The sequence below is a fragment of the Poecile atricapillus genome, chromosome 5 (genome assembly GCF_030490865.1).
Source record: "Poecile atricapillus isolate bPoeAtr1 chromosome 5, bPoeAtr1.hap1, whole genome shotgun sequence".
NCBI classification, from domain to species: Eukaryota; Metazoa; Chordata; class Aves; order Passeriformes; family Paridae; genus Poecile; species Poecile atricapillus.
Genome location: NC_081253.1, coordinates 18,561,201 through 18,583,287, shown reverse-complemented (window position 1 = coordinate 18,583,287; position 22,087 = coordinate 18,561,201). Strand labels below are relative to the sequence as shown.

The 22,087-nt window shown below is 37.4% G+C and overlaps 1 protein-coding gene across 10 annotated transcripts in view; it reads left to right on the top strand.

Moving 5' to 3' along the window:
* Nucleotides 1-22,087, top strand: part of LOC131579529 (sodium channel protein type 1 subunit alpha) — a 63,198-nt gene that overhangs the window by 4,331 nt on the left and 36,780 nt on the right. For 2 of the 10 annotated variants that reach the window (XM_058839612.1, XM_058839609.1), the window contains exons 2-13: nt 2,484-2,602; nt 6,921-7,010; nt 7,798-7,926; nt 8,646-8,737; nt 9,657-9,929; nt 15,103-15,166; nt 15,547-15,688; nt 15,839-16,045; nt 16,522-16,827; nt 17,571-17,918; nt 19,161-19,293; nt 20,105-20,343. In XM_058839612.1, the coding sequence (XP_058695595.1) occupies nt 2,484-2,602; nt 6,921-7,010; nt 7,798-7,926; nt 8,646-8,737; nt 9,657-9,929; nt 15,103-15,166; nt 15,547-15,688; nt 15,839-16,045; nt 16,522-16,827; nt 17,571-17,918; nt 19,161-19,293; nt 20,105-20,343 (2,142 nt within the window). Of the gene's footprint in view, nt 1-2,483; nt 2,603-6,911; nt 7,011-7,797; nt 7,927-8,455; nt 8,548-8,645; nt 8,738-9,656; nt 9,930-15,102; nt 15,167-15,546; nt 15,689-15,838; nt 16,046-16,521; nt 16,828-17,570; nt 17,952-19,160; nt 19,294-20,104; nt 20,344-22,087 lie in introns of all 10 variants that reach the window. The other 8 variants (XM_058839613.1, XM_058839610.1, XM_058839615.1 and 5 more) reach the window with 7 other exon arrangements.

The window sequence follows — 22,087 nt, the reverse complement described above, 5'->3', positions numbered from 1 at the left end:
AACTTATCTAGCTTTTCTTCGTGTATGTCTGCTTTGTCCTGACAGCTTTGGGTACAATACTTCATGTTCATCCACACTGCCTACACATTGGCTTGCATCTGGGTTGAGAGTGGAGTGAGATATAGCAGGCATAGCAGGGAGCTTACATAGGGCTTTTGCATACCAGCTCTTAACTGTACTTTTTAATGAAAATTCTCCTTCAGAAATGAGGTACAGTTTTAATTCATGTTTAAGGCTCAAAGTTAGAGGACCAACAAAGTCGTTCTGAAAGCTCAAGTCACAAAGATGCTTTGAGTGAAAAATTAAAACTGAGGTAGGGAATTTATGTCTTGTTGGTTCTGCTTATGCAGGGCAGCAGAAAGTAGAACAGCTAAAATAGCAGCAGCTTCCAACTGAAACTGGAACTGTGCCAGCATGCTGTTATTTTCCATAAGGCATGTTAGAAAATAGATGTATGTTTAATATGCTTGTGTTCAAAGATTTTTTAAAAAATGTAGGTTGGCTAAATGAAGGTGCAGTAATCTTAGATACAGAGTTAGTAGGAAGTGTGATTTTTAATGCATTTTTTCAACTATCTCATAACTACAAAAAAGAGCATGAGTTGGAGGCGTCTGAGATGTGAGTCCCGGGGGCTGGGGACAGACCTGGCAGAGGAAATTCACCTTCCCCCTTGGGGTGTGAGGCTTTAAAATATTGTGCCAAAAAGTCATTTGTCTGGTTGGTTGCTTCAGTAGCTGAAATGAAAGCTCCATGTAAGGTCAGGTCATCTGCAGGCTGTTACCTGTAAGCCTGAACTGGATGTGTGATTTGGCAACATTAGCTCAGGCTGTCCTCAGCTTCACATGCAGTTTCTCCATTTCTCTGCGGAAGTGGGAAATCATATACATATCTTTTACATTCCTACACATCTTGAGTTTGTACTGCAGACAGTGTAAAGTCTGCCTGGTTGTGTCTCTTACTCCTAAGGGGTTTGGTTTGTAGGAGGTGTTCCATGTACAGCTGTGACAGAGGGACAGCTCAGGGAAGAAGCTCCTGGGACTAGAGCAGCTTTTCCTCTCATCTCCACATCTCTCTCCACTTCCTGTGTGCTTCTAGACATTCTTATCTATATTCATGGTCCATACATTCTAAATTTTCCAAATCTCAGCAGACTGAAGCACTGTCCTTCTTGAACCTCCTTGGCATATTTTCCCTGTCTACCAGCCTTCCTGGAAACAGTCACGTAGTTCACTGCTTACAGTCTTGGAGTGATGCTTGATGTCATGGACATCAGATGAAACCAACATACCCTTTCCCACACTTCCACTGGAATTCTAGTTTACAGCTTATTTCATCAGCAACAAAAATTAGGGAGGCTTTCTCATAGCTCATGTGCAAAAGATAAAGCTCTGACAATGGAAGAAAACAAAAAAGAAAAAAAATCAATTTTAGACATTTCCCTTTAATTTAATTTGAATTTAGGTTATGATTCTTGCATCGGCTCTTCCACTGGATGCAGATTTCTTGTGGGTTACTGAACCTTCCTTCCTTCCTTCCTTCTGCACTGTTTTTCATTCTTTACTGATTGATCTTGCAGTTGAAGAGCACCTTAATAGCACAAAAGAACCAGGCAGCCCACATTTTGTGTGCTGTAGTGTTAGGGCAGACACAGCCACCATGGCCTGCAGTGGGAGCAAAGCAGCGCTTGCAGGGTTTGCTTTCATACTGTTTATCTTTGGCTCATGGATTTTATGAGACATTTAACCTACAGAGTCTTCTACAATTCTCTGAAGTAAGGCTAGCATGCCTGCAAGTTTCTCTAAATTTGATTAGCTTCATAGATATTAAAGTTTAAATTTTAAAAGTATATATTTCTTGGGAAAGTTTCACACCTGGAAACCACAGCTGTGCAGGAGGATCATTTGGGATTGTCTCTCATTCTACTCCAGTAAGATACATTCAGGTAGAGACCTACCTAAATATGGCTGTATATGTTACTGCTATTTCCCTCCCTCTTTAGCATAAAACCCCCAAAATTAAACAAGTGGATAGTTTATTAAATCAGTGTTTCCAGAAGGATTTCTAGTTAGTAAGACTAATATGCCAATAAAGTCCACAGGTAGGGTGGAAAGGAATGGGGGGAATGCACCACCACATCCTGCTTGTGCTATTTCAAAGAGGGGAAAACATAAATAAAATTATAATTTCAGCCAATAATTTATGTATCTTTATTTACAAGAAACACATGAAAAGGAATATTGCTTTACTGAGTTTATTTAATGAAAAATAAAACAAAAACATTAATTGAATTAATTGCATTTTTGTATATCAGATTCATCAGGTAAGTACTGGAAATAATTCTTATTTGAAAAATTATTCATGCTTTTTGTGTATTAACTGTTCAAAAGGTTACAATTTTGGTGAGTGCTTAGTTGTAACAGTTTTTAAATGAGTATCTATAGTGAATAAACACTGATAAAATGTCTTTTCTCTCTCTTTTTCAGACCTTTATAGTATTGAATAAAGGGAAGGCAATCTTCCGATTCAGTGCCACCTCTGCCCTGTACATTTTAACACCCTTCAACCCTCTTAGAAAAATAGCTATTAAAATTTTGGTACATTCATATCCTTTTTTAGTGGTTGTTCAAAATGAAATTAAGAAAACATACAACGATTTCATCCTGAGTAAAGGTTCAGGGTCCTGTCCTCAAGACCAGCTTTCCAGTGTGCTGCAGCAGTGTGCCTGAAGCCTGGCTCGTGCACGCTGATTCTCACATTCCCAACCCGCCCAGTTGCACCACAAGCCTCTGCCAAATGTAATCCATTGCCAGAAAGCATAAGCAGCATTCCTGCAGGCGGTTTGCAAAGCATCTGTACATGCAGATGGTGGACAGATTGGGGACCATAACTGATGGGATGGTGCACAAGGTAAAGTTTTACACTGACATGGGGGATTGATGCCTGATGGTAGTAACAGGTTGATGGGAATTTCTAGTGGGTGAAGTTTTGGTGCTGTTGGTTTTTTTGCATAACCTCAGGACTGGGAAATGTAGTTACCAAATAAAAATTTCAGTGTGACATTAAGACTTATAACATTGAACAAGTAGTGAAAGGCAGAAGCCTTATTAATAGATACTGCTGGCAGAATTTTCTAGGTCTTTGGAAAAAGTAAGAAACAAAGATGATGGTTGCTGGCTCAGAGCACCCTTTCCTCTGAGCTCCTGGGAAGTTAAAGCAGTGGAAGAATGGGAAGGTGTCAGGCTGGAGGGGAGTTAAGGGAGCATTTGGGAACAGTAGCTAAGGAAGCTGACAGAGACCTACAGAAAAGGTGGTGGTGATGGTGAGAAAACACAGCCAAATACTGTCAGATTGCAGGCTTCAATGAGTGCTCATCCATTCACATGACACTGGTTTACAATTCCTTCCAACATGGCATCTGGCTGAGTTGTGGATAATGCTTTTCACTAGCATATTGGTTACTGAGTTTGGTCTGGGTTTTAAGTTTCTCCTAACTGTCTTCAAAGAGTATCCAGCTGGTCTTGACAATAGTAAGAACAAAAGAAACTCCAATAGACAATTCATGATTTCAGTATTTTTCCTTCCATTTATGAACTGATTGTGTAATTTAACTCTATTATAGGAAAAGGTTTTCTTTCAGTATATGGACTGATTTCTTTTTACAACCAGCTAACTACTGCAGGAGCTAATTTTATCTTAGGAATAGGCATAGGATTGGTTTTATTAAAGTGTTTTAACTAAGAACCATTAAATATGTTCCTTTTTACAATTCAAATCTCAACTGCTTATACAAAGTTAGATACCTACTAAAAAAGATGAGGGGCAAAATTGATTATTATTTTTAATAATCCTCTGACCTGTATAGATAAACTCTATTTCCTCCACATTTTGTGGCAGGTGTTCGGCATTTTGGACTTTGTAAGAGAAATGTGCCTTTCACTTTCAGCGTGAAAGGCAAGCATTGAGCACAATGAAACTGGAACATTGGTTGGAAAACCTTCATCTGTCTGTCCTCCAACTTCTCTGAATCTCTGTATTGGGTGCTCTGATCACATGTGCCCAGACATGTGAGGTGATGTTGCTGCCCTGCAGAGAAACCAAGCGTGTCTCTTTCCAGTGCTCGCAGACTTTCCCTGCAATTTTTCTCACTGCCAGTACCTATTGTAATACTGGATACAGAAACTGGTAACAGCATGAATTTCTCTCTGCTGACTCATCTCCTGGTAGTCTGCTTTTTTTTTTCCTCCTTTTTGCCTGCCTGACTTGACTTAAAGTAGAACATTGGAGCTGAGGAGGCAGCACAGGAGTGATGGGAGATGGCCAAGCAATTAATAGGAAAGAATGAAAAAGTGAGAATAAGTAGTGTTTAGTAGTCAAAAAAAGAGAGGTGGCAGTGGCTGGAGCTGCAGAATGTTAGAGATTTCTGTTAGAAAGAATTGGGGAGGTGCTCTAGAGAAAATGTCTAAGTCCTCCTGTGAAAAGCTCTGGAAGCTTAAATTACAGTATTCCTCAGTGTGGCCTGACTGCCAGAAGGTATCTGTGCAGCCAGTTGGCAATATTTGGTTTTTTCCCAATTGTTTCATCTTCCACCAATCCACACAGGTGATAAGAGACTTCAGCTGCTCCTGTAATTGAGTAGCTTGAGGCTGTGTGGTGCCTCTGCATGCCTATATGGGAAGAACATGAAAATTTCCATGAAGAAGTCATCACAGATCAGATTGATTTTGCCTGTGTGTATAGTTGAATTGTTATAGAGCATAAAGTAGTAAATTAAGGGAATATTGAGCTTGTAAATCAATCACTCAAAATGTGGGAGAGGACAGAAGAGATGCACAGACATCGAATGTGTCAGTTACATTTGAGATTCCCATAAGAGAAATGGTCAGAGTCTATATTTCTAAGTATTTTATCCCTTAATGAGCATCTGCTCCCTTTCAGAGACAACAGCACTTTGGTTTACCTTTGGCTCCCAGATGTGCCAAGTTTTGTAAGGCGTGAGAAATGTGCAAGGACCTACCTGTGGTACCAAGATACTGAGCTGAAAGCACACAAGGCACTGCACAGGGTACAACCTCAGCTCTCCAAAGAGAATATGGCACTTCTCTAACTCTTTCATAAGATGACTAAAACTGCAGCCAAGCATCTCCAACTTGGATTCCAAAATGGAGTCTCTATATTTAAAGGAATTTCCTAATTAAATTAAAACAGACTCTTTAGACCTGTCTGTAGACTGTGATGACAAACACTGTAAGGCATTCTAATAAGTTATTCTAAGACACTGAAAGACTTTTACTCTACAGAGCTTGTATGGAAACATGATCTTCAAAACTAGCTAAGTGACTTACTGAAATATACCAAAATATCCACTGCTGAATCAGGCATCTAGGCAGAGGGCATACACCTGTCCATGGGAATCAGGAAACTAATTCCTCCCTTGTGATTGGAGTGTTTATTGAAGAAGTATGCCAAAGTTTGAATTTTTCAGCTGCTGTAAGCAAAGATCTTAATGATTGCGGCAATTTTCTGACACATTTAGATCGCGGTGCTGCTGCTGTTACTCCTCCTTCACCTAGAATGAATGGTTGGGTTCTTTGTTTGGGTTTCATGGTGGTGGTTGATTGGTTTAGGTTGGTTTTTGTTTAATTTTGGTTTTTGTGATGGTATAAAAATATACCCAAAACAACCAAATGCTGCTTGATTAAAAAAAAAAAAAAAGAAAAAGAAAAAAATCCATCCTGGGCTCTCAAATTTAGCTGTAAACATCTTTCTTTAGTTTAAACTATTTTCTTTGCCAGTTATGGTGATGAAAGTACTTGTAAGTAATACATAATTTAGAGAGATGACTAGAGGAAAAATAATTTAACTATTTGGTATAAATTGTAGCAGCGCTTATTTTTTGCTGCCATCATGTGGCCATTTTGAGTCAGGTTTCCATCTAGTTTGGTTACTTCAGTATTTCCAAGTGTTTGAATTGAGGTTATTGCCGCAAAAAGGGAAGAATTGCACTGTCTGAAGAGGCAGTGATCTGGTGGACAAAGAATTGATGTCATTGGATGTCATGAAGCCTAGAACCAGCCCCTCTGAGCTGTTAGTCTGGCTTTCATAGTCCCAGAGTACCTAAATGGTCCTTGCTGGAACATCAAATAAAAATTAATTTCATTCTAATCTTCACCAGTGTTCTGTGTGTTTCAAGCAATTGATGCAACTATTGAAGCATTTTCAAATTATAACATTAGTAGAAACAGGTGCACTGCTTTTGTTGGGTATTGAGAGAAACCAAAAGTAATACAGGAAAACTGTTCACATTAACCTGTGAGCTCTCGATGGATTTCTCTTTCACTGATTGAAGCATGTACTATTGAGCTGGAGTTAGAGAAACATGGAAAGCACTCACTTCAGCAATTAGAAGCAGTATTCTGTGTTTTACTCTGTGTTTTCAACAGCCTGGCTGTGCTGGGTACTGGATTGGCACTGACTCAGCTCAGCTCTGACTCTGGGTAAATAGCAGAATCTTCTTTTCCCTTGCATATGCCATCTCTTGATTTTAGTTTCAAGCCTGTAGAAGTGAAAGACTAACACTTATTCGGTCATGCCAGGTACTTCAGGCAAACTGTATACTCCTGCAAGTTATTTTGTCTTTGCTGGTTGCTCAACTCATGTTACCTCCCAGGGTGTGAGAGCCATCTCCTTTCAGTACTAGCTGAAAACAAAACATGAGGACACCAGAAAAGCAACATCAGTGTCAACAAATCGAGACCAATATTTAAGTCTACTAATGTGAAAAATTTGAGATTAAGCAAAGCGTATGTCAGTGTTCATCAAAGTCTAAGAGTTTTGTGTAAGTGGCAAGTTTTACTGTACTTCAGCCATGACTGATGTGATACTGTGGGAATAGCTCCTGTCTTTTCCTTAACTGTACCTACATTATTCAGCATGCTTATCATGTGCACTATTTTGACCAACTGCGTATTTATGACCATGAGTAACCCTCCAGACTGGACAAAGAATGTAGAGTAAGTTGCACATTATTTCAATATATCTTTATCTATTCCTCTAGGAGTTACCATGCCAGTAACCACAGTGCACAATGTGCTAGCAGGGGCTAACATGAGGCACTATGATTATTTCCTCTCTGAACTATGTAGAAATGTTGAATAATTACTTGAATCTCATTCTAGTAGCATAATTGGGTAGAAAAAACATGAAAATAGTTTACAGACAGTATTATACTGAGATTCCACCAGTTTTCTCCATGGTTTAGCACCTACCCAGTGTTTTTATCCTTCCTTACATCATTGAATTAGTAACAGAACCATGGGCTATCATATGTTCATCTGTTAAGAGAAGCATACAAGCAAAAATATTACTAAAGTGAGAATGAGAATTCAGTGCATGCTTGCATCCTTCCCTCTTTAGAGCCAATACCAGGTGTTTTACATTGTGACTCACACAATATCCAATAACTTATGCTCACAGCTTTCTCACTTCACAGTAAAGGACCTAGTACTGCATACTGTTAAACTGAATCTCACCTATAAATTTTGTTATTTATTTTATGGATTTATTAATTTTTATTTATGTCCCAGATCAGGACTGATGTACTTCAACAGCACAACTAATGCATGGAAACACACAAGTATCTCTGATTAATATAATGCATTTTAGAAGAAATTGCTTATTTACTGTATTTCTTCTCCAGCTGTAAAATAAGAAACCCTTTTATTTTATCATCTTATTTCTGTCAGAATACCAATGCAAAATATTCTACCTCTTTTGATTAAATTTCCCTATATTTTTCAGGTATACATTCACTGGCATTTACACATTTGAGTCACTAATAAAAATCATTGCAAGGGGCTTTTGCTTAGAAGATTTTACTTTTCTTCGAGATCCATGGAACTGGCTTGATTTCACTGTCATTACCTTTGCGTAAGTTCTTGTTTTTTGCTTTTTCCTGGAAAGAGAAGGGCAAAAAGGGCATGAAATTAGTATCGATGCATACCAATTTTGTTAAATAGAAAATGGAAATTCTTTTATGGACTTACTTTTGTCTCAAACAATTTTCACTTTCAAAAATGCATATTTTGATGTAAACATAAATACTGCAGAAGCCATTAGTACAGTTAGTATTAGAGAGGCTAATTTCATGTCCTGCTTTTTTTTTTTTTTCTGAGCAGAAAAGGAGCTTCCCTTTGACTTCATTCTCCAAACTTACCAATCTAGTCTAGATAAATTTTAGGCTTTCAAAGTAAAGTCAGTGCGATTCACTTCAGAGACATTTAATTTAGCTGAAGGCTCTGAAAGTATATTAATGCAAGGCAAACTGCAGTGAAAGGTAAACCTCTGACTGTTGCTATTTAAGTTTTTGCTAAAAACGCCAAAGCGGTCTTGATGAAAGACCCAAGTAAGTAGCATAAACTTTGCCTAAATTCTGAATAACTGTGATTTAATCCTACAGGTATGTAACAGAATTTGTAAACCTAGGCAATGTTTCAGCTCTTCGAACTTTCAGAGTATTGAGAGCTTTGAAAACTATTTCTGTAATTCCAGGTAAGAAGTAACTGGTGTAAGGTGTTAGGCCCCTTTTACCTCCCAACTGTTCCTTTTTATCCTGTCATTGTGTTTGTGTGTGAACTCCCCTATTACAGATATGTGACAGAGTTTGTGGACCTGGGCAATGTCTCAGCGTTGAGAACATTCAGAGTTCTCCGAGCTTTGAAAACAATATCAGTCATTCCAGGTGAGAGCGAGGTTAAACACTGAGGCTGACTTTAATTCACTGAAACAGAATTCATATTTTTAAAATATAAGTCTTATTTCTTTCCACAAAAAAAGCAGGAATCAGAAGATATCAGAATTCACTGAAATCTCTGATTCATTGCTTTTGAAAATGAGCACTTTCCTTTTGAAATCAGCCTTTGAGTTTAACAGATTCTTGCATGAGACATTGCAGTACACAGTGTGTGTGGTTTGCATCGTACGATGTCAAGCTTTCTTCTCCACATCCAATGAATATTAGTAACCCTGAAGTTTTCTTACCCATGTGTATCCTACCTACATGATGTTATGTGGTATTTGTTGTGAATATTTGTGCCTAAAAAATAAATCTGTTTGAAATGTTGACTTACTAAGAAGGTGAAGGAATAAGATAATAAAGAATAGCATGGGTGTTGCATGGGGGATTTATTATCTTAAAAAGCTACAATTTTCCAAACCATTTCCAGTTTTATAGCATTAAATTTGAATCCTATTTATTGTTGAACAGGCTTTTTACTATGGTCTTCTAAATCTAGTATGTTATAAAACTGATAGTAGTAAAGGTTTGGAGCAAGATGTATTGACAAATGAAAAGAAAGAAGATGTTTATGTGAGATCAATGTACAGCATGAACAAAAAATAGTTGCTTGTTTTATCATTACAACAAGTTGTTTTGAAATATATGCAACTCATTCCATTCACAGTTTCAAGTGGACATAAATTTCAGCTATTTACTCATTTTCACAAGTGAAAAAGCTCTTCACAAAAATGTTGTTTCACAGACATTACAATCATGTATTTGGGCTTCTGCATGAAATCTATAACTTTACTGGGAGACATTGTCATTTTTATGATTTGAAAAAGTTTCCAACATCAGAATAAAAACTCCTTTCCATTTGCAGGCCTGAAGACTATAGTGGGAGCCCTGATTCAGTCTGTGAAGAAGCTCTCGGATGTGATGATCCTGACTGTGTTTTGTCTGAGTGTATTTGCACTGATAGGGCTGCAGCTGTTCATGGGCAACCTGAGGAATAAATGCCTGCAGTGGCCTCCAGAAAATTTTACTTTGGAAACAAATATTACTTCCCAGCTAAACAGCACCATAGGTGAAAATGGTACATTGGTTAATTCAACAGTGACTCCGTTTGACTGGAAGGGGTACATTGAAGATGAAAGTAAGTATTGTCTGCGGAATTCTCACTGGAGTGATTTGTGGCTGACCCAGTTCTTAGAAGGAAGGAGGGGAAGGGACAATACAGTTTGTTAAAATGGAACAGGAGAAATATTTTCTCCCTCATGCGCCTGCTCTAAAGGCCTGCATGGAAGAGAGAACAAGTCTTGCTACTTGGTATAGCTCTTTTTCTCAGCTCCATCTGCCAAATTCACATCTCCCCTGAGACAGAAAGGTGTCTTAAAATTATTTAAGAGTCTTAAACATTTTCCATTCTGTTATCCAAAGCAAGATGAGCAGCAGCATGCTATGCCCTTTCTGGCAGATATCAGAGACTTCTGATATGCAGTGAGAAGTCCAGTGATGAAGTCCTCAGTAATTTTACCTTTCATTTTATTACTATTATTATTATTATTATTATTATTATTATTATTATTATTATTATTATTATTATTAATGAGGTGCATTGAGGTCTAACAGATTTTTCTGCTAAAATTAATGCTTATTGTTCTTATAAACTGCAGCATAGTCATAAAAAAAAAGTATTCCTTATCATTAATCAATTTCTGAAGAATTTAGAGACTATTCTTGTGTTTTCATTCCCCTGTTCTGTCCGCTTTCAGTCTTCTTGTATGCTAAACAACACAGGTTGTTAACCATTTTCTCCTACAATGTATTTTCTAAATGTTGGTCTCTCATTTGGATCCTTTCTTTTTCATAAGCATGCTTCTTAAAGTGCAGGACCCACATATAGGCATTTCTACTCTACATAGGATGTACTAAGTAGGAAAGAAGTGGTAGCATATTGACTTCTATTTTATCAATCCTATGTAGATTGCTGTTGTTTGCAATTGTAGTATTGTTCAACCTTTATCTACCTGCTCCTGAGTCTTTTAGAGACTTTTACCTCACTGAGTTTTCAGCTTGCACTTGCACAGTTTATTGTTCCAGCCTGAACAGCACCATCTCTCCAGCTGGCTTGGACCTTTGAAAACGTAACTGTTTTCTCAAACTCACCACTATCCTTATCAGATCAGTGTCATTTCTAAATTTGATAAGTGTTCTTCCATCCTCTAGATTATTTAAAACCTTAAAGAGTAGCAACCTCACACAAACTTCTTCAGACATCATTTAGTGCATCTTTTCACTTTGATAATTTCCCAAAGTATGATTTTTTCAACCAGTTTTGCTGATACAGAGCAATCTGGCAAACCGAGGGTGGATAAAGAAATGCATTCCAGTACAGTTAAACAACAAACAAAACAGGACAAACCTATCCCAAAAATCAATGCTCAGAGTTCATGTTGAGACAGGTTTTCACAGAGACTGTAGATGAAGCAATACATCATCTCTAGCATTCAAAGTTGCTTTTGGAGTAAATTAAGAACTAAAGGGGAGAGAGAGATAGAAAATGAGAAGAGATCACAGTGAATAGCTGCAAAGAGAAGTCATGGGGTCCCAACTGAGTATCCTCCCTTGGGTGTCCATTCCAGTGCAGCAGTGACACTTTTCCCACAGCATCTTCATGGTTTTCATCAGCATCTCCTCAAATTCCCTACAGCTTGCTCCTTCTTACAGTGCTATTAGCACTAATTGAAGTGCCCTTTGATCAGAGTTGGGGCTGCACGGCTGGCTGGTTTTTAAGCTTGTACATGCATGTTATTAGGTCACTTAATATAAACCAAAAGCCACAAGAAAAGAATAGGAAAAAGGAAGAGAAAGAGAGGTGAATCTCACACCAGAGACAATTGCTTCGGGTGAGCACCTGCTGTGGCAATAGTGTGTTTGCAAGTGAAATGTCATGAGAATAGAAGTGGCATGAAGAACAACATGAGGACAGAAAAAATAATGCCACAGAGGCTCTGGAAAACACTGCCACAGCAGTTTGTATTTAAGGCTGAAAGGCAGGATATAGAAGTGCAATTGGAAAACCCTTAACAATATAGAGGCTGAGGCACCTAAGGCACTCTGGGGCAGCCAGGACTGACTAATTAAGGCTAAAACTCTGCAGCTAAAAAGCTAAATAATATCCTGTTCACATAAATAAATTATTGAAAGAATTGACAGGAAAACAGAATTACCCCTGTGTTTAGCATTGCTGCAGCTGCAACTGGAATACTATATAAAGTTCAATTTAGATAGAAAGTTGAAAAAATGGAGGAAGTTCAAAAAAGAGCAGAATGATTAAAGGGTTGGAAAACATGCTTTATACCAAGATAGACCAGGAGCTCAGCCTACTTACCACATCAAAGAGAAGGTTTAAGGGGTGATGTGATCACAATTTAAAAAAAAATCCATTGGGAACAGAATTTTCATCATAGACATATCTTTGATCTTGCAGGCAGAGATATAACAGGTTCAATAGCTGCAAGTCAAAGCCAAATTTTGAATAGAAGTTAGCTTCTAACTGTGATCACACAGCTAATCAATGACTATGATGGATTTCCATCTGAATTTCTAAAACTAATCTTTTTGTAAAACTCAGTTTAGTTGAACATGTGAATTCATGGAGATACCATGCCATGGGATATGCAGTCTAAGCAGTCTCCCAGTGAAGACCTAGACTTCAAGGCCAAACTTAATTTCCTGACTTTTTAACAAAGAATTTATAAGCTTAAGTTCTGATTTCATTTGATTTAAAGAAGACCTGAATCCCCCTGAAAATAAAGCTCAATTTAATTAGTTCCAGGAAGTACTTTATTGAATGGCTACATGAGCCTTTGGTATATTTACAGAACTTCATATGTATTATGAAATTTATAATGAAATTATAAGTCTTATTATGAAGTTAATAAGGTTGTCCTTGCTTACCAGCAGTTTCAAAGGGAAAAATTACCTTCTCACAGCTTCCTGCTCTCTTTTTGCATGTGGGTGGGCAGACAGAATACAAAAACCAGCTGCTTCACAGGGCAATAAGCTGTTCCTTAAATGCAGCTCAGAGCAGTGCAATGGCAGTGTCTTTTGTAGGAATTATGGAAGTTATTATGCCATTACTTGTGTATACTTTGCAGAAAAAGGCATGTAAGCCCTAATTTTACCACTGAGCTCATTTTTGGAGACACTGTTTAGAGGGTCTTTATGTAAGAATTCCCGGCATTAATGAGTCAAACACTTTTCCCCCCCGCTTTTTCTTTTTCTAAGATAAGAATTCTGATAAACTTAGATAAGCTGAGGTTTGTCTTAACAAGCTTTCCATAAGCAATTTTTTTCTGAGAAAACTCATCTCACAATCAATATTATGAAATAACAATTATTCTCTATGCTTCTTATATTTTACCCTATTCTTACTCATACAGCTTTAATCTTCCTTTAAGTTAGATGTTCAGCTACCAGGGAGCTTTTCCCATTTCCCAATCAAAGAGGAGCCAAACTTACACCACTGGTGTAATGAGGGATTTTTCACTTTACTTTGGTAAAACACAATTCAAAATTTTGCATCTAGATAGGGGTACATGCTTATACTGCTCCATTTGTGTGTTATAAAAGTTTTCCTATCATGATAATATTTTGAGCCCTTGCCCAAGTGCATCGCTGTGCTCAGTGTGGCTCTAGTTTCTGTGGAGCTGGCAAGTACAGCGCCCTTGCAGGGCACATCTTTTCCGAAGCACAGAACCTGAATGCCGACCTGTTGTAGCAGTTCAGCTCAGCTGGTGCAGTGCTGATCAGGACTGACTGCTCCATTTAAACCATATCAAGGCAGGTTTGAATTTCTCCCAACAAGCTGTTATGTTCCAGCATGTTGTAATCGTGATTAGCTGACATAAGGCAGAATAAGTTTTGCTTCCTAAGGGTCAGCTGTGGCCAGCATCCTGTCAGCTTTCTGTTTACAGCTGGGTTTCAGCACAGAGCAGCTCTGCAATGCATACCATCCCAGGCCCACAGCAGCCACACACAGGGCTGTGCAGTTGGCACAGCACAGGAGATTGTTCCCTGTGGGATGCAGGTACAGCATTAGACACTGAAAATGAGTCCTTTGCAAAGTGTCAGAACAAGGTCTATGTACAGCTTAAAAACTCATTTTTCCAAATGGTGAATTTTGTTCACAGGATGGAGTGATGGAGCTGGCCCAGGTACTGTGTCCCTTCTTGCAGCAAATCAATACGTGCTGAGCCAGCAGCTTGTGACACCTCCTTGGACTCAGAATTCATCAGTGTCTGTACTAGCCTGGCTTGGGCAGCATAGGCAGAGTCAAGTTCAAACTCACCTGCACTCATTTTCAAAGGAGATTATTTTAAGGGAATCTAACAGGACAGTTAAGTGGAAAAGAAATCCAATGGGGTTTAAATCTCAGGAAGCATAAAAGGTACCACCTTAATTCTAAAGCTGCTATAATTCAGAAGTGTTGGAGCTAGGAAGGTGCTCAGAGGAGCATCACCATTGCCCCTGCCCTGTCCTTACAGACAGCCTGATGCAATAGTTCTGGATTCCATCAGGAATGTGGCACATAGTCTGACCCTGTATAAAAAACATCCTTATGCCTGTGAGATTGAAATGTCCTTTAACAATGGCATTACTGTACGGACTATGGAATGGTTGGTTACAGGGTGATTTGGTGGAACTTACCCAATTTATTTTAATAAGGTGTTCAATAGTTTAGTCATGTACTCTTACAATCTTACTTAAGGAGTTGTGACTGCTGCAGTAATTATTTCTGAGTTGAATTTAGGTGTATGCCAGGGCCTTCATACAGTCAGTGGGCTATAACTGTGTGCACACCCATAACCATCAGCACCACTGACAGATGGGTGAGTTTTTGCAGGGTTTACATATTAGATAACTGTCACAAGTGTTTGTGAGCAACAAATTGAAACCTCTAGCAATACTGATCAAAGAGTTTTGAAGAAATTATGAGAATCTTTTTTCAGACAGATTGTAATTATTCTAAAAAACAACTGTATTTTATTTCACAAAACATGATTTAGTTCAGTGATCAGACAGAAGGGAGAATCCACATCCAGAAGCATTTGACAGAATTTTTAGTAAATTTTGGCATTTTAACAGTGAGTTCTGTGAGTGATAGTACTTAATGAAATTCATAATGTTATTTGCTCTAAAGTTGTTGCCAAGCTGAGAAAATAACACTGCTTGTTTAAATTGGATCAGAAATCACCTTAAAACTTTTAGAGATAATGGCTCTATTTTGAATTTTATATTTTTTTAAATTCTTTTTGAAACAGGTCATTTTTATTTTCTGGAAGGGCAGAACGATGCTCTGCTTTGTGGAAATAGCTCTGATGCTGGGTAAGACTGAATTTCATCATATTATTGCACTGTGTAGAAATTAGGTCCATGTTCCATAGATGAGCAGTTCAAGTGGGGCTTATTTTGAGTGACCACTTCCTTTCCCATAAGAAAGGCTTTTACACAGGGCTTAGGACTGGTGTTTCTGATCAGAACTCAGTGGATTAGTCAGATAAACTGTGTGTTTGCATGATGAATGAGTAATTTTGTGTTAGTAGAGCTCCTGCCTGGTCAGTAAGTAACAGGAAGAGTAATACCTGATGGGGAAACCTGGAAAAACATGCTGTTTTGCAGTTCTGACTGCACATAGGAATGCACTAACATCAGTAGTTGATAATATTTAAATGATTAAATAGGTAATGTCCAGTTTGTCTTTGTAGGCAGTGCCCAGAAGGATATACTTGTGTGAAAGCTGGCAGAAACCCCAATTATGGGTACACAAGTTTTGACACCTTCAGCTGGGCTTTCTTGTCGCTGTTTCGGCTAATGACTCAGGACTTCTGGGAAAACCTTTATCAATTGGTGAGAAATTTTTAATGAAAAATAGACCAGATGTGTTTGTATCAGTGATGCAAAAGGACTACAGTCAATTTTCTTGTCTGAATTTTAACTGTATGGAAAACAGAACTTCTGTTAACATATACTTCCTTATAAATATATTATTATTTCCAGACTCTTCGTGCTGCTGGGAAGACATACATGATATTTTTTGTTCTGGTGATTTTTCTGGGCTCTTTCTATCTGATAAACCTGATCCTGGCTGTGGTTGCCATGGCCTACGAAGAACAGAATCAAGCAACCCTGGAAGAGGCAGAGCAGAAAGAGGCAGAATTTCAACAGATGCTGGAACAACTGAAGAAGCAACAAGAAGCAGCCCAGGTATCATTTATGGTGTGGTAATGCACGACTGCATGCGAATTTACTAGAGATATTCAACTTCTGCTTTCTGAAATTGGAAATATAAAGCGCCCTGTTGGTCTTTCAATGAAAGAGCTAGCTCAGAGGTTTTCTGTTGTGCACTGAAGAAGGGTATTGCGAATGATTCAGCCATCAATAAGGAATATTCAAAACTAGGTATAGGTTATTCACTATGGTTTTCTAGTCTAGTGCCATTAACAGTCTGGTAGATTCTGCATTTATAATTTACTCATGAAGGATGTGAGAAGTCCATGACCAACACATATCTTGAGTCAACTGATTAATAATAACTAGAAGAAAAACCTAGGGAGAGGATAGCCTATAGAAAAGTGTTAAGATCTGGGTCTTTTGGAATAGAAATTACAAGTAAATTAAAGAAAGGAAAACATCATGTCGTGGTTTCCTCAGTGATAAAAATTTCTTCTGCATCATGGCAGGCAGCAGCAGTGGCAGCATCAGCAGTAACAGCATCTGCAGAGTCCAGGGAGCCCAGTGCTGCAGGAGAAGCAGGAGGGCTCTCAGAAAGTTCCTCAGATGCATCAAAATTGAGCTCAAAGAGTGCAAAAGAGAGGAGAAATAGAAGGAAAAAAAGGAAACAGAAAGAACAGTCTGGAGGAGAGGAAAAAGATGAAGAAGAATTTCACAAGTCTGAATCAGAAGACAGCATCAGAAGGAAAGGTTTCCGATTGTCTATTGAAGGCAATAGACTGACATATGAAAAGAAGTATTCTTCTCCACATCAGGTATCGCCTATAGGGTTTTTTTTTGTAAAAGCATATATTTAAAGCATCATAGGCTGTTGCAAAACTACTTTAGTCTTCTTGAAGTACAGTAATATGATGCTACTGCATAAACAAAGGAAATACTGATACTTTTATTACCTTAATTTGTGTTGCCAGTGCTTGAGAGGAAGTGCTGTAGCTGTTAGATTGCCTTGTAAAATAACTGCTCAGAATTAAATGTAACATCATATCTCTGTTCTTCTAATAGGATTATTTAAATGTCACATGAAAATATTCTCTGATTGATTTTGTAGGGTTCCTTTTAGCATGATTATGTATTACCTAGACATGCTAAAATGCTACAGTATTTTTCTGTTATAATAGCCTCACATTTTCCTCCATCATTTCAATGATGTTTCAACCAATATTTGATCACTACGGACAAGATGCTTCATACATGAAATAAAGTGCATGTATGGACTTCCTTTTTTTCTTGGTGGGAATTATGCAACTGATCTATTTGGCAACTTTAGCTGAAAAAGGAGTGTTCAGCACTGGTTTTGTATTAAGAATCCATGGACAGTGATATGTCTGTCTGCAAAGTATATCTCTGATGAAACATATGTAAAAATTTCACAGCAGCATGTAGCTTCCAGGTAACATGGTTACTCTCATTTAAGAAAAAAATAAAACCAATGCTAATCTAATAACAGTGCTAAGTTTGTGGATTTCAGCTAATAAGCACGTATTTTGTTTGTCCACAGTCTTTGCTGAGCATTCGTGGCTCCCTGTTTTCCCCAAGGCGCAACAGCAGAACAAGTCTTTTCAGCTTCAGAGGTCGAGCAAAAGATGTAGGATCAGAAAATGACTTTGCTGATGATGAGCACAGCACTTTTGAAGACAATGACAGCAGAAGAGATTCTCTCTTTGTGCCGCGCAGGCACGGCGAGCGGCGCAACAGTAACATTAGCCAGGCCAGTAGGTCATCAAGGATGCTGGCAGTGTTTCCAGTGAATGGGAAGATGCACAGCACCGTGGATTGCAATGGGGTGGTTTCCCTGGTTGGTGGACCATCTGTTCCTACATCGCCTGTTGGACAGCTTCTGCCAGAGGTGATAATAGATAAACCAGCTACTGATGACAATGTAAGAAAGTTTTAAATAGCTTAGGCATGGTGGCATTTCCTTACTGCACCAGCCAGTGTTCTCTACAGAATGGAACCCTTGGCAATGCTTCCTGGTTGGTCAAGCTGTGAATGCTCCTGCATCTTGTAAAATCTTTACTAAATAAAACAGCTAAAATAGGTTTGCAACCTAAGCATTTACTTGCAAAGATTCATAACTAACAAATGCAAGTCACAGTTTCCAAGTAATAAAATAATAACATACACATTCATTAAAATGCTATGCTTCACTGTATTACTGTGCCATACTTTCCTTTAGCTGATCTAAAGGTCCATCTAGCTATTGTAGACATACAGTATTTTGATATAATACGATATGTTGACATACAATGGAAAATATTACACAAAAGTGTTATATAACTACAATCAATATGAAGCTGTATTACCACTATCAAAATTAGCATAATTAGTTAATTTTGATACAATTCTTTCTTGTCAGACTGGTTAAAAATGTAAGGAAATTTTCAATTCCTTATTACCACTTATTTCTCATTCCTATATATTTTCTATCCATTTCTGGTGGAGTATTGTAGTATAGACAATAGTTCATTGGAAGATCACAGTTCAATACATACTTCCAAAAATTAAAATATCTTTGTGAACATATGTGCAGCACATATTGCTGCCATTCTCTTACCGTACACAAGGTAAGAGAAAATGTCTCCAAAAAATTTCTTGTTTAGTCCAAATTTGTCTACTCAAAGACTGCTAAAAAGTACTAGCATGAGGAAGCATGAGGAAGTCAGACTTTTCTTACTTGTTACAGTTTGATTAGGGGAAAAGACTATTATGTTACAAACCCCAGAATATTCTGTCAGCGGGAGCAAGGAAAAAAAATTACGGTTTGCAAAATTTTGGGCAATATTTTGAACTCAACCCTTTTCCATTTGTTAAAATTTGTTTAAATGTTTAAAGACTCTACATATCTTGAAGGAAAAAAAAATGCAAAAAGTAAGTAAAGAAACTCAATCTTGAACTGTAGGTACCTATGACCTAATGCCTTTCTAAAATTATTTTAAAGGTACTAAAAAGTAATAAAAGTCCGACATGATCAAATAAGAAGTGCACGGAGCACGTGTCCACGCTAAGACACTACTAACAGGCTTATGTAGTATTTGCTTATCTGGCTGTTTCTTCAACGTGGTCTCACCTACTGCCATTCTCTGTATAGGGCACCACGACAGAACCAGAAATGAGGAAGAGAATATCAGGTTCTTTTCACATTTCTATGGACTTCCTGGAAGATCCCGCTTTAAGGGAAAGAGCCATGAGTATTGCTAGCATCCTCACAAACACTGTGGAAGGTGTGTGCTATGCATAGCTTAATATTTAATCCTATTTTCCCCATGGATTTCTGAGAATTTGAGTTGAAACTTGAAAACAGATTTAAAATAGTTTAAGTACAGGTAACATCCAACAAACTGACACATATTTATCAGTACACTCAAAGCTCTTTATTTATTAAGTTTATTACATAACTAAGCATTAAAGTTATTACATAAGAAAGCATTTCTATCTCATTGTTTTGTCACCATCTAACTCATGTGCATGGTCATAACTGAGTGGATGCTTATGCACAGTAATTAAAAATTTATTATTGGACACAAAAAAGCCACCGAATATTTTTCAAACGCATTCAACTATTGTTAAAACAGATAAGCAATTTTGCAGTTTTATTTATTCAGTTATTCTGTAAAGCTATTCTACGTGATCAAAATGTTTATTTTCTTGAATCCAGGATAAAATTTTTCACTTAAATGCTACAAATTTCTGAATAAAAATATTTACATACTAGAACAGTAGGTGGGAGAAACGAGCTGAAGTGTAATCAAGGAAATATTAAATACATAATACAAACTGATGCATAAATTGATGCTGATTGGCATAGTGATTGGAATATAAAGAAGTTGTGCTTGACAGGTAAGCTTTGAACATAGCAAATATATTTGATAGAAATTTTTAAAGACTTTTCTTAAAAGTCCTGTGTAATGGGGGCTTAAAAGAGGTTAAACAGTACCAATGCAGACTGAAAACCTTACTGGTACAGTTCATATTGGAATGAGGAATGTTAGAGAAATCACATAGTTACATATATAAATTTTCTTTTCCCCACAGAACTTGAAGAATCAAGACAGAAATGCCCACCATGTTGGTATAAATTTGCAAATATTTTCTTGATCTGGGACTGCAGTCCACATTGGTTAAAAGTTAAGCATATTGTCAACTTAGTGGTAATGGACCCATTTGTTGACCTGGCTATTACAATTTGCATTGTTTTAAATACACTCTTTATGGCTATGGAGCATTATCCGATGACGGATGAATTCAGTAATGTACTTTCAGTTGGAAATCTGGTAAGTTTGTTGGGGTTTTGTGTTCATGATTTGGGAGGAAATATGCCTATAATAACTGAAAGGAAAAGTTATATCAGCTTTTTGGATATTTTTTGGCCTTCAGATATAAGTATCAGAACATTTTTGGAAATGTGACTGTCAACCCTGACTCATCCTAGCTTAGGATACTGTATCCTAGCTTAGGATACTGTAAAATCAATATACTGCTGTGTTCTGCAAAACCAAATTAAAAATTTAAAAATTGGCTCCAATGCTACATTAAGTCCATCTTAAGTAGAGTTTGATTTGTGCAAACCAGGAAATGCATTGCTTCCATGAAAGAGACACTATGCAAATAAATGCAGTGTTAATTTCTCAATCAATACAATACAAATCTTTAAATTATGAATGTGTTTTTAATTGCTGTTTCCTGAGCAGAAACTTACAATATCTAAAAGATTCCTTTAAAAGCATTTCCAGAATTTTCTCCTGCAAAAGTCTTTTTACATGGATAGGCGGATTGTTTTCTTTCTATTCTTTATGCAAAAAAAATACCACAGTACTTTTTCTTCTCCTATTTTTTATTGTTTTTATCCTCTGATAATTAGTAAGATATATTTTCCCCATGTTGTCAGCTGTATTTTCTCCCTTTCTTTCTGCTTCAAAAAGATAAATTATTAAAGATTTCATGAGTTAACTTTTTGTAGCTCTCTTTTGAACTGACAGGTTTGATCACATAGAAGTATCTGCAGCTACAGTCCTACTTTATCTCTTACTTTAAGAATTGATTTCTTATAATGTGATTTTTAATAATCCTTGTTTTGTAATGAGGAGCAAACAGATAATGCAAATAACTATAGAATTTAGGAGGGAGAACTAATAGAAAATTCTATGGCTGATTTTCATGTACTTAAAATAAGGGAAATGCTGAACCTCTGTTTCCTAAGAAAATGTAAAATCTTGTATTGTAGTATTTTATAGGCTTGTTTTCCACCCAAGGAAATTCCATATAAATCCTGGTGTACCTCTGACTACAAAGAGAGTGTGAGAGAACTTGTGTATAAGCAGCACATTCTTCCACTTTTAGGCTCCCTGACACAAACCCCCTCTGCAATAGAGAGGATCTCAGAGGTTGCCTGCTCCAGTAGTTCCACTTCAAAGCTCCTTGAGCTGTTCTGAGTGTTAGGAACCTAATTCTGCATTTCGAAGTGTATCATTCTTATGTCTTTCTCAAGGGTTCAAATCCTGTATCTTAAAAATTGGTAACCTTTCCCTCTCAGGTGTTTGTATCTAAAACTGTATTTAAAGACTGCAGCAATCTGTCTTGAGTATTGGTGTTTCTAGGCAGAGCAAGGCAGACTCTTCTTTCCTGTCTCCTGACTATCCCACTTAGATTATTATTCTCTTTAGCTGTCCTATTTTCAGCTTGCTGGAAAATGGGTTAACCAGAAAGAGAAAAAAAAAAAAAAAAGCAAAAAAAAAAAGCAAGCTTTTCAGAGCAAGGCTCAAGCAGTTTTTAATTTAATTTAAATTCTCCCAAGACTTCTCTCAGAGCTACTCAGGGTTATTACTTTGGTGGGTCTTAAATATAATTTCTACTTCATTCAGCATAGAATCTCATGGTGAGAAACCACTACCAGCCCAGCAGAACTTTGTTTACAATGCATTCTTAAATACTCTTTTATTCCTAACATCGAAGTGTTTGAGCCAACCAACTTCGCTGAACTTGGGCACACCCAAGTAGGAGCTACTCAGCTTCAGGAAA